Source organism: Lemur catta, chromosome 26, assembly GCF_020740605.2.
Source record: "Lemur catta isolate mLemCat1 chromosome 26, mLemCat1.pri, whole genome shotgun sequence".
NCBI lineage: Eukaryota > Metazoa > Chordata > Mammalia > Primates > Lemuridae > Lemur > Lemur catta.
In genome coordinates this window covers 2,783,703-2,796,442 of record NC_059153.1, presented here as the reverse complement: position 1 = coordinate 2,796,442, position 12,740 = coordinate 2,783,703, and the positions used below count along the sequence as shown (strand labels likewise).

The following is a 12,740-nucleotide window of genomic DNA, read 5'->3' as shown; positions in this document are numbered from 1 at the left end:
GCCGAGGCAGGAGGATCGATCGAGGTCAGGAGTTCGAGACCAGCCTGAGCAAGAGCGAGACCCCGTCTCTACTAAAAATAGAAAGAAATTATCTGGACTCCTAAGAATATATATAGAAAAAATTAGCCGGGCATGGTGGCACATGCCTGTAGTCCCAGCTACTCAGGAGGCTGAGGCAGGAGGATCGCTTGAGCCCAGGAGTTTGAGGTTGCTGTGAGCGAGGCTGACGCCACGGCACTCACTCTAGCCTGGGCAGCAAAGCGAGACTCTGTCTCAAAAAAACAAAAAAAACAAAAAAAATACTACTCACTGCCCTATTATGGAAAGGATGTATATGTATGTAAATTTTAATTATATAAATTGGAACTGAAATTACCGATATTATCATCTTGAAGATGGACTCCTCCCTCTGTCGCCTTACCTATGGCTGGAGCCTTCAGAGCGATGACATTTCACCTTCATGGTGAAAACTAAAGGGAGGTCTTAAGTGACAGCAGGAAAAATTAAAATGCTGAAAGTTCTGAACTATTTAGACCCTGTTAGCTTCGCCACATAAAATGCTGGCTGCCCGGCTAAATTCGAATTCCTTATGTATTGCATGGGCCACACTTGCACTAAAAAATTATTCTCCATCTACCTGAAATTCAAATGTAAATGCGAGCTCTGCATTTTTATTTGCTAAATCTAGGTCGTGGGCCTCCCTGGATTGCTTAGTTCCTATAGGGCTTTGTGTGGTCCCCTCACCCTATATATCTGGGGTTGATTCCTGTCCCAGGGGACGGCCACCTGCCCACTCTGACACCCCAATAGTACATATCCCTTCTTTGGAAACCTCAGTGCTAGTTACTGGCAGACTCCACACCGAGCTTGCCTTTGATGCAAGAGGACTCCAGGGAATGGTTTCACTCCCTGCAGTCAAATTAGTTTCCTTGGTCTCTCCTGACCCAGGGCGAGGAGGCTCTGGGCACTCTGGCTTTAGAAAACAATGGCATCACTGGGGATGAGTAGGGAGGTGGAAGAGAATTCTAGCACATTCTTGCTTCCCTGCTGGGTGTACTGTATTCTGCTTTACCGTTAGACTTGAAGACCTTCACGGGGCTTCACAGATGTGTTTATTGTCCTAGGGAGTAAACAAAATGCTGGACTGACATCCTCTTACTCAGGGACTATGTTCTAGAGTCAGAAAACATTGACTCCACTTTAGAGAATATATCAGAATAATGATACAAGAGGCAGGGAGAACGGTAAGATCGTGAGTTTGAAAAAGGTGCCAGCATAAATGTCCAAGGGAATTTGCTCAAATCGCTCTTCCCTGATGCTAGTGACAAGGCAAGCCCTCTGCACAGCCGTGGGGGGGCCCAGCCCTTGCTGTCACTCCAGTTGGAGATTCCCAGAGGCCTCCTCTCCAGGCCTGGCCCACCATCTCCTCTGGACATCTCATGGGAGCCCCCTGCCTGTATCACAGGATGATACAGGAAGAAAGGAAATGAAATTATACACGTGCAAGTATTTGATTAATCGTGGAGGACTGCATATATATATAGCACTGGCCTTTGTTTGTTCCCACAATCAAGATTTCACTGCACAGGTTGTACGACTGTTTGGATTTGAACCCTGGGACTGGAATGTGGGTACAACTCGTCTCTAATAGAGCAGCGAACCATGGAGAAAAGGAAGATTTGCAGAAAACACACCCAAACCCGTAGCTGCTAATTCATGCCTACAGGCCTGTGGATTTTGCCAGGAATCCTCTTTGACGTGTGTTCTGTGCACTCCCTAGAAACTGAATAAATGTGTCTAACACATATTATTAATTTTCTAGTACATTGATACATGTGGTGAGATCAATAGGACATTTTAGCTATTTCAAAGTATCACTAAATAGGAGGTTTCCACATTTTAAAAAGGAGAAAGGAAAGGTACTCTAAACCTTTTAAGATTCCTTCTCCTGGAACATAGTGTAATTCTTTGTACATAATAGGTAGTCAAAAATTTTGAATGTCAATAAATTAATGAAGAAATAATCGTGTTTTGTTTGTTTGTCTGGGCTTTTAGCAATATGAACAAATCCATAGAGACTAACAGATCTATCATATTCATAAAAAAAAGAGCTTATTCTATGGTAGTTATTTTACTAACAGTAATAACAATAATAAATTTTGACATCTGGATCTTGTTTATCCTCAATATAGCACCATGAACCAAATGAGCCAGGTATTAGTCAATAAAGCAGAGAGAAAAGAGAAATCTGAAGATACTTAAATCCACAAAACACACATCATAGCATTCACTTCTCAAAAAACAAACAGAGAATAATTATAAAAACACTAAGTCAAAGTATGAAGAATTAATACATTCGATGTTCAGATTTTGCCCATCTAAGGGCAAATCATAGCATCTTAGAACTGGAAGATTCTAGATATTTCCTAATTCAGTGTTTCCCCAAATTGTTTGTTCAAAAGAATCACACAGGGTAGGGCGTGTGTGCGTGCATGCATGTGTATGTGTGTGTGTGTGTGTGTGTGTGTGTGTGTGTGTGTGTGTGTGTGTGTGTTGTGTATCCCTGTCCTTGAGATTCCCATAATTCAATATGGCGGGGCTGAGGGCTACCAATCTGGTTTTTGAAGACACTCTGGGTGGTTCTCTTGTCTTGATGAACCTGGAAAACATGGATCTAGTTAGAAAGAGGAAATTCAATGATGTTTCCCAAAGTCCCACCACTGGCTGGCGGTAGAGTTGGAATTAGAGCCCAGGTACTGTGCTCTCAGTCCAGTGCTCTCCAACCCTTTCCTGCCTTGGTCCGGGTCCTCATGTGTCAAGACATCACGATCTTCATTTGACTTGTGTAACTGATTTTAATTCCACTTCTCCCCCAAACACTGTTCATTTTGCCTACACGGTCAGCATCCTCTGATGCAAACCGGGGCCCGGGCTGTATTTGCAGAAATGAAATATTATATGATTTCAAAGAAAATGAAATACTTGGAGAGTTAGGCTTGGTGAAATAGTCATTATTCTGTTCTACCGCTGAAACCGAGAAATAAGGCTGTGTTTTTTCAGACCCGTCAAGGACTCTGCAAACATCGGTGTGTGGCACGATCTGTGGGTTTGGATGTCAACAGGTGTGCGTGTTTGAACAGCTAGAGCTTTCCCATGTCAAAACGTGCAGCGTTTATTTTGAGTGCGGTTCAGTGAGAGGGAAACGCATAGAAAATGGGACATCATTTCTAAGGGACACAAACCCAAAGACAGCAAACAGGTCACAGCACATCCATGGGAACCTCTGACTTTTCAACCTAGGGATCTTTGGGAATTAGGAAGAAGTCCAGAATGTTGGGGACACGTAAAGGCTTTGGTTGGTGACTGCAAAGAACTGGGCCTCCGAGGCCCAGGAAGTCAGTTACAGAAATCAGGCTTTGATTGAAAGCAGGTGGCAGAAAAAGAACATTTCCCAACACAAGAAGTTCTTCCCTGCTGGGAGTCCGTGGGAGTGGCCCCACACCCAGGTAAGCGAGGAGGAGAGAAATTGTCCTCTGCGGGGACCTTGGGGACAAAAGCTCCTGAGAGCTTGTCAACGTGTAAATGGTAACCACAACCAGAGTGACAAGAAATCCCGGTCTTCTCTCAGGCCAACCCTGCCACCCGCCTTCTCCACCGCAGCTTCCTTGCTCTGAATGTGGAGACAGCAAAGTGACCTTCAAGGTTCAAAGGCACCACGAGCAAAGAATGTCGCCCCAAAGCGATGAACCCACGTAAGAAAGCCTGACGCCTCTTTGTGCCACCTGTCCTGGAAACCCACTTCTCGGGGCAGTGACTTGAGCGACATCTTGGGTTTTACGAAGTGCAGAAGGTTTCATTTCACTCTGAAAGACTATGGTGGTACTTGCAAGGACAGATGTGCCTTTGGGGCAGTCACAGCTTCCTCACTCCTGTAAAAATTCAGGGCAGGGAAGAGAGAGAAGCCAGGTGATTCTGAAATAATACACCCAGAATGGGAAGCCAGGAGGTTTGGATTGAAGTCTTAAATTCTGGAAAGAATGTTCCAGGGCTCATTTTGCTTTCCTGAAAAATGCGAATGAAGATTGCCACCCCGGACCCTAAGTAGTGGGAGAAATAAATGTGTCATCCAGAGCAGGAAATAGCTCCCAACCCACCCCAAATGCACTCACATATCAGCTGAGGAGCTCACTCCCAAGTCTGCAGGAGAGTGCTTGAGACTAGCAGGTGGTATAAAATGAAGCTTGTTTATTATTACTATTTTTTTTTACAACAGGACTTCTCAGATTCTTTAATGTGCTATTACACCTCTATTTGTAATCACACAAAAAAGTGAAAATTTCAAAACATTTGTCCTTCCTAAGAAAGAATAGCATGTAACATTTGATTGTTCTCTTAAGAGCTCTGTTTCAAGATGCTTTGCGGAAAGCCCGTAAGACAAATATTTCCATGGTTCCTCCCATCCAGTAGTGTTATTTTATTTATTTATTATTATTATTTTTTTTGAGACAGAGTCTTGCTCTGTCGCCCGGGCTAGAGTGAGTGCCGTGGCATTAGCCTCGCTCACAGCAACCTCAAACTCCTGGGCTCAAGCGATCCTCCTGCCTCAGCCTCCCGAGTAGCTGGGACTACAGGCATGTGCCACCATGCCCAGCTAATTTTTTCTATATATATTTTTAGCTGTCCAGATAATTTCTTTCTATTTTTAGTAGAGACGGGGTCTCGCTCTTGCTGAGGCTGGTCTCAAACTCCCGACCTCGAGTGATCCTCCCGCCTTGGCCTCCCAGAGTGCTAGGATTACAGGTGTGAGCCACCGCGCCTGGCTCAGTAGTGTTATTAAGAGACGAGTTTAGTCTTGTGAGGGGTAACTACGTCAGTGATGTTCCATAGCACTCCATGCAGTTCCAGCTTCAGCTGCTTCACCACTCAGCCTCACAGGGAAGCTGGGCTGAGCTGTAGGACAGTACCTCTGTGGTCCCCACCAGGAATCCTTTTTCGTTGATGTTCTGGTGAACGCAGTGGCCCCACCATTACGGAGTAGGCTATGCTATTTTTTCCCATAAAACATATAAAGAAGTCATTTTTGACTTCTGAGAAGTTTTCATGGAGAAAATTTCTTCTCTGATGCATTTTTCCTTTACTGGCTCATGAAAAAGAATCCTAGTTCTCTGTGCATTTCATTAATGAAACGGAAGTGTATATGAGAGTGGCTAAGGTTACTGGCACTGGAAAAAGTATACTTACCTTGAGTGCTTATTGGCACCAACACTATTAGCTGTGTGACCTTCAGCCCATCGCTTAACCTCTCTGTGCCTTGGTTTCTTTATCTTCAAAGAAAAATAAAATGGGGGCTGAGCACGGTGGGTCATGCCTGTAATCCTAGCACTCTGGGAGGCCGAGACAGAAGGATCGCTTGAGGCCAGGTGTTTGAGAGCAGCCTGAGCAAGAGTGAGACCCTGTCTCTACTAAAAATAGAAAAATTAGCCGGGCATGGTGGCACATGCCTGTAGTCCCAGCTACCCGGGAGGCTGAGGCAGGAGGATGGCTTGAGCCCAGGAGTTGGAGGTTGCTGTGAGCTAGGCTGACGCCACTGTACTCTAGCCCTGGTGACAGAGCGAGACTCTGTCTCTAAATAAATAAATAAAATGGGGACACTAGTCTCTTATGGGATTGTTATAAATAATAAATTAATTAATTCACATGAAGTGCTTAGAATCTTACCTGACCCAGTGGGTTCTCAGCACATGTTGGCTATTAGTTTCTAGAAAATACTATAAGCTGAGATATATTAGGAACACCTTTACTTTCACTCAACTGTGTAATTTTTTTAGTACTTATTTCATCAAATTTCCAGCGATGCTTTCTGTGCCGTTCTCGACAGTATTTGCTGACAAGGGACCACATTTTAATTTGTTGTCTGCGGTTTCCCATGTATTATTTTAGCAATATTTTACTACCACAGGAAGTAGGAGGAACAATTGCTTTGCCAATAGTCTGAGGCTTTTTCTCTTTTGCTGTATTGTAAGAAACCTCAAGAGAGGCTTCTGACTTTTTATCATTACGTTTTGTAAACGTAGTCTTAAATGTCGTACCTTTGAAGACAACTGCAACAATTATAAAAAGTTGTTTTCAGATTTGGGCTGTCCATGTTCACCTGTCTTGCTTGTCCTGGCGGCTTCGTGTTACCCTGAGCTAACATTGCAAGCATGTTGCACACTTTTTGCAAGGTTCATCACTATTAATGGCAAGTGTCAATCCATTTTTCAAACTGTCATCTTGTTCATTTCCCTTTTTTGTCAAATCTGAAGACATTTTTATTGCTTTTACCTCTTAGGTAGCCAACAAAGAGCTCATTCTAAGAATAAGAAAAGTCTTAGGGCCGCCCTTCCCTCATCGTTCTCTTGGACTTGCAATATTAGTATCGTCTGCCATCTTTAGTTGCTTTGTTGAAAGGTTTTTAAGCCACTTGCTGAATTTTGTAAGAGTTAGTTTTGGTAAAACCAAATCACGTGACCCATAAGTCGTCAGGTCAACTGCAGCCCATCCCTGGTCTGACCCCGAGCTCTGGAGCCTACTGTCCCCTCAGCACACCCTGTGCATGTGGATTCATGTCACCACTGTTAGCCTAAGCACATAATTAATGTTTAATAAATACTTGTTGACTTGATTTGAATGAATCCATTGGTGTAATTTATGTAAAAGGAAATCCCAGTCCTACTTTCAAAGTGCTTTCAACATAGAGAACTAAATACATTAAACTTTCCCTAAAGCAACTTAAAATCATTAGTAGTTTTTGGTCAGAAGAACTAATGAGGCTGGACGAGGTGGCTCACGCCTGTCATCCCAGGACTCTGGGAGGCCGAGGCAGGAGGATCGCTCGAGGTCAGGAGTTCGAGACCAGCCTGAGCAAGAGCAAGACCCCTGTCTCTACAAAAAAATAGAAAGAAATTATCTGGACAATGAAAAATATATAGAAAAAATTAGCCGGGCATGGTGGTGCACGCCTGTAGTCCCAGCTACTCGGGAGGCTGAGGCAGGAGGATCGCTTGAGCCCAGGAATTTGAGGTTGCTGTGAGCTATGGTGACGTCACGGCACTCTAGCCAGGGTGACAGAGTGAGACTCCATCTCAATAAATAAATAAATAAATAAATAATAAAAATAAAGCACTCTCTCTCCCAAGCAAGGTGTATACCACGTAGAGGTTGTGGAAGATGGTTCACTATTATGTAGAAAGAAAATATTAGAAATGTTATATGTTGTGTAATGTTCATTATGCATATGTTTGTTTACATATACATATGTTCATACGTATAACATGCATATTACATGTATGTAATTGGTAAATAAACGTTTATTGGGAGCATATACTCACATTTTAATTATTTCACAGATGGGATGGAGTTGCGAGACTACCGATTTAAAGAAAACAACCAACCACACTACACAAGGAATTATTTCAAACGGCTTTTCATAAGGGCAGATTTGTAGATTATAAAGTCAGGTTTCTCACTTACTTGAGCCAAATTACTAGTCCCTTTACTTTTGATGGAAACGATCCATTGCTGGTTCTACCCTGAGCACAAGCAAACGGTTCTCACTTTCTAACTTCTAAAGTGAATGCCAAATATTTGGACAGCCCCCAACTCGCCCCAAAACGTAAAGTCATTTCATAAGCTAATTTACCATTTCTTTTAATGGCTTTGATAATCTTAGAGAAAGGGGATTCCAAACATGGGGAGAACATATGCAAAAAATTGAAATAATCACTATCACTTTCAAGTGGCTTGTTTTCCTGCTGTTGTTAAACTTACTACTGATAAGAAATCTAACAGGTTTAATTTGCACTGAATGGAATTTTGTTTAAATCGGTTGGTGTGATAGAAAGACAAACACCAGAGCTACAGTTCTACAAGGGCACTGGCTCAAATCCAGTTGCTGTCTTCTTGAATTTTAATAAACATTTCTCCTGATGACAAAAATATGAGTTATCTAATTACGTCGCGTACAGTTTTTAATGCTGTAAAACTATCACTGGGCGTTGCAATGTGGTATTTTTCCATGTGAAAAAAAATGTCCAATGATTATAGGAGACACGATGCCACCCTTAGAAAATGCTGTTAAATATTACCACCCATAAAAATAATTTTAACAATTAAAAATATTAATGGACGCTAAGGCTTGTTGAGTGGTTATTATATGCCAGATGCTGTCTGTGCGGTTTACACATTAACTTGGTAGTTCTAAACCCAGGCTGCTGGTTAGAACCAAGAAAGCGTTTTAAAAAATGAGGGCTGGAGTCCACGTGCAGACGAGAATGATCCAGATTGCCTGGGGTGGTGGCCTGGGTGGCAGTGATCCTGTCCCGCAGCCAGCACTGAAAATGAACGCATTGACACAGCACCGACAGCCACCCAGGAAGGGGGTGTAATTGTCCTTATTTTGCAGTCAGGAAAATGAGACTCGAGGCTCAACTAGCAGCAGAGGTGGAATTTGAACCCAGGCGGGTAACGTGTCTCCAAGACTCATGCTCTTTTACCACCAAGCTCCCCTGCCCCTCGAAGACCAAAACCACCGGCTACTTGGGGGATGGTTTCCATTCACATGTTGTCCTTAAAAGATCATTTCTGTCATTTCTCTGCAGTTCGATTTTTAGAAAAACTTTTGCATACCTCTGGCTGAAAAAACAAACGAGATTCTGATCTGGGAAGTACTCTGATTTGCACATGGCTGGGAAGCTGACCAAGCCTGAGCCGGTGCTGAAATCAGTGATTTCTCTGTTTGCTGTTAAAAGTGATCTATCTCCCCTCTTGGCTTAGTGCTACCCCGGATCGTTCGTGCAGCCGGCTCTCTGAGGCTGGCCTTCCTCCTCACCCTTCATTTACCAAGAAGGTTCGCGTGCAAAATGCCATAATGCAGGTGTAGACGTCAAACTGGAACAGTTCCTTTTTACACTGATATTTGTCCTCCAGGGTAAACAGCCTGGAAAGTTCACAAGCCACTTGCCAGCAGTTTTCCTTACTGCTGTCCTCGCCTGCTAGCCCAGAGAGAAGCTAACAGAATACACAGTCAGTTTAGAAAGGGAGGGAGCGGGGAATGGAAAGAAAACCAGATTCTGTGTTGCTGTCACTCGGTTTATGTGGCAAGCAGTCACATGAGTGCCAACCTTGCGTCGGTTTACCTGAATCTTGCCCGGCCACAAAGCATTCTTCCTGCTGGGTCAGGCTGGCTCCAGAGGTGGTCTGTCTCAATGCCAAGGGCAAGAAATAAGGCAAGTAGAATTTAAATAGGGGAGGTCGGGCGAGGTGGCTCACACCTGTAATCCTAACACTCTGGGAGGCCGAGGTGGGAGGATCGGTGGAGGTCAGGAGTTCGAGACCAGCCTGAGCACGAGTGAGACTCTGTCTCTACTGAAAATAGAAAGAAATTAGCTGGACAACTAAAAATATATATAGAAAAAATTAGCCGGGCATGGTGGCACATGCCTGTAGTCCCAGCTACTCGGGAGGCTGAGGCAGGAGGATCGCTCGAGGTCAGGAGTTTGAGACCAGCTTGAGCAAGAGCGAGACCCCATCTCTACTAAAAATTAGAAAGAAATTAACTGGACAACCAAAAATATATAGAAAAATTAGCTGGGCATGGTGATGCACCTGTAGTCCCAGCTACTTGGGAGGCTGAGGCAGGAGGATCGCTTGAGCCCAGGAGTTTGAGGTTGCTGTGAGCGAGGCTGACGCCACGGCACTCACTCTAACCCGGGCAACAGAGCGAGACTCTGTCTCCAAAAAAAAAAAAGAATTTAAATAGGGAGAAAATAGATGATGGCACCGTATCTATTTAAAGAGGAGAAAGAAACATTATCCTCTGAAATGCCGAGGCTTACACAGGGCCACCCGGGCGGTTACCGGCTCATATGAGACAGGGAGTGTAAAGGACGGAATTTAAACCAGTGACTTGCAAGAAACAGGGAGCAAAGAGGCAACAAGCCAGAGTGGCATCCAGACATTCCACACCCCAGGGGGTCTGTGACACGTCCCTGCACCATTCAAATAAGGCATCTGGTGGCATGACTTGATCAAAGAGACAAGCCAAGAGGCGGAGCCCAAGACGAGACATATGAAGCACACTCGGCTCCCCGCCGTGCCTGGTGCATTTCAGGTGTTATCATGGGACCCCCACAGCGATCCTACAAGGAGGGCTGTTATTTCCCCGCTATATCCCGAGAGAACCCAACCAGTACATAGGTAGCGTGGCTCTGAAATGAGGTTTGCTGCTTCCAAAACCCGTGTTCCTTCCACTCTGTGATGCAGTCTCCCTAACTCACTGTCCCCGTCCACACTTATTTGCCACAACCTACCTCACTGAAGACCCCTCTGGTCCCCCAGCAAGATGGCGAGGCACGCAAGTCCTACGCTTGCCTTCTAGCAGGAACAAGACTGTTCTGAGACCCAAAGGCGCTCCTCAACGTTCATTTCTGTAATTTCTCTCCTCTCTTGGGCTGTGCTTCAGGACCCCGGGCTCTTCTTTCCCAGCCACTGGCTGCCTGACTGGCTCTCACCACCACCTTCATCCCATGCATATGGCGGCACCCAACCACTCGGGGGGAAAATTCTCCCACCTAGAGAGGCTCTAGTCCGCCTGATGGAACTTATTCAAAACCTTTTACTTCTGCCTCCAACAGCTGAGCAGGAGGTTCAAGGGTCCCTTTTGTCATCTGTCACCCCCTGTATTTGCTATTCTCTGGGACTATGTGCTTCGCAGGTCAGGGAAAGACGCCTCATCCATTCAGCAAGAATTTACTGAGTACACACGATGAAAGCAAAAGTGTTCCAGGTGCTGGGAACAGAGATAATTAGAATTCAGTCTTCTGTCAAATACCCTAGAGTTCTGCTCACCTGTGGCAATGGGCACCACCTGGTAGCAGCGCCCTGAGATTCTCAGCAAGAGCACCTGGTTTCCTCGTTCCAAACTTCCTTAAGGGGAGGGCCAGGACAGCCAGCGTTGGCAGCCGGGCTCAGTTCTGTTCCCTTTATTCAAACTATTGTGTACTGTCTTCCAGAGGTTTCTCTTCCGGAAACTTTCCCGTGTTCCCCTGGATCTACCTTTTTTCTGGGAGCCAGACCCTCTCTCAAAAGGGCAAGGTGGTACAAAAGGAAGCTCAGGGCTGCTCAGACCCTCTGAGCAGCAATTTGCAAACCCATCCAGGGATTAAAGAAGTGAGTTAACAGGGAGAGAGAGAGAGAGGGAGAATGTTTTTCATGCAAGATCCTTTGGCAGGATTGCAATTTGCATTCGGTAAAATGCCCATTTCCCCCTGGTTAAAAACCCATTTAATATGAGAGGGAGGTGTCATTTCTTGGTCGTTACCACCTGCACCTGTCACTGAAAACCCTGGAGCCGTGTCAGGGCTTGAGATGCAGCCAGCGTGGGAAGAAAGGGAAGGAGGTCGAACTTGAAACTTCAGTTAATTTTCACGATGACCTTTGTTCACAAGCCCCTTTCCATTTTTCACTGTTAGCAACTTCTGAATTCTTACATGAAGTTCTCAGAAAGAAGCATTTTTTTTTCCTTTATGGCTTACATAGAGACAGTTTCCAATAAACAAACAAAAAAAACCCCACCTGTTTCCCTAATTTCCAATATAAACCTGTTCCACTAAGTGTTAGTTACTCCTCACACCTGAATAAAAACTGAGGCTTCTGAGAAGAGCAATGCTCAGCTAGTTTAAAACGAGACACAGTCACTCACATACAGAGCAGTTTGAGAGCCACGGATTTTTACCGTTGGTGGCAGGTGAGCTCTAATGGCCGATAAGAACATGCATCAGAAATATGCAAATATGCAAATAAGCAAATATGCACACCCAAAGTCAAATCAGAAAAAAAGAAAACAAATGTCCGAGTGTACAAGGCGGCATGAACAGGTGTCTCAGGGCAGTCCCTGGGGACCGGATTACTCACCCAGGCAGGTGGCATTCGCGTCGCCAGCCACGGGACCTTCGGGACAGTTCCAGTGTGGCAGCGCTGACAGGCTGACAAAACCGAACTTACAGACGGCCGGCAGCAGAGTGACCAGTAAGAGCAGCATAACCATGATGGCTTTGAGCTTTCAACAGAAAACAACTTGATCTTGCTCTGGCATCGCCCAGGCAAGGTGTGTATGTGTTTGAGCCCTGCACGTGGCCACCTAGGCTAGCCCCCAGCCCCGGGACATCTTTTACTCTGTCGCTGTGGCTGTCACCTTCCAGCTCCTTCCTGCACTCCCAGAGCTTCTGCCTGCAGCCCGCAAGGGACGCTGCAGGAAAGATTTCTTTATCTCAGTTTTTTTTTTTTTCTGGAAGCCAGTTAAGAAATACCTGACACCCTGATGACAAATTTCACAGAGTTTAAGGCCCGCCCCGGCTCTCCTGCGGCTGACTTCGCTGTGACAGGCACAGCCAGGCAAAGGCTTAGAGAGAACAAGGAAAAGGAAAGAGCCGATGGAAAGTTCCAGCCACAACCCTTGGATGAGGCTGATGGAAGAAATACGCCGATATGAGTGATTCCTCCCCAAACACGGTTGCTCTTTTTGCAAAGTGCAATGACTCCCTTTTCCTTTTTAAATTCTCCGGTGGCTCCACCTCCTGTCCTTTAGTGACACTCGAGTGAGCCTCTGTCTGCAGGGGTGAGTGTGGGCCATGGCTTGGACAGGAAAGCAGGGCCAGGTGCCAAAGAGGAGATAACCCGCTAGTTGCCACAAATACCCCGGG

General features: G+C 45.2%; 1 protein-coding gene across 2 annotated transcripts in view; it reads right to left on the bottom strand.

Annotated features, from left to right (window-relative positions):
* Positions 1-12,296, bottom strand: part of EGF (epidermal growth factor) — a 55,787-nt gene extending 43,491 nt beyond the window's left edge. For both annotated transcript variants that reach the window (XM_045537479.1, XM_045537480.1), the window contains exon 1: positions 11,953-12,296. In XM_045537479.1, the coding sequence (XP_045393435.1) occupies positions 11,953-12,085 (133 nt within the window). In that variant the 5' untranslated portion in view covers positions 12,086-12,296. The remainder of the gene's footprint in view (positions 1-11,952) is intronic.
* Positions 12,297-12,740: the final 444 nt, after the last annotated feature.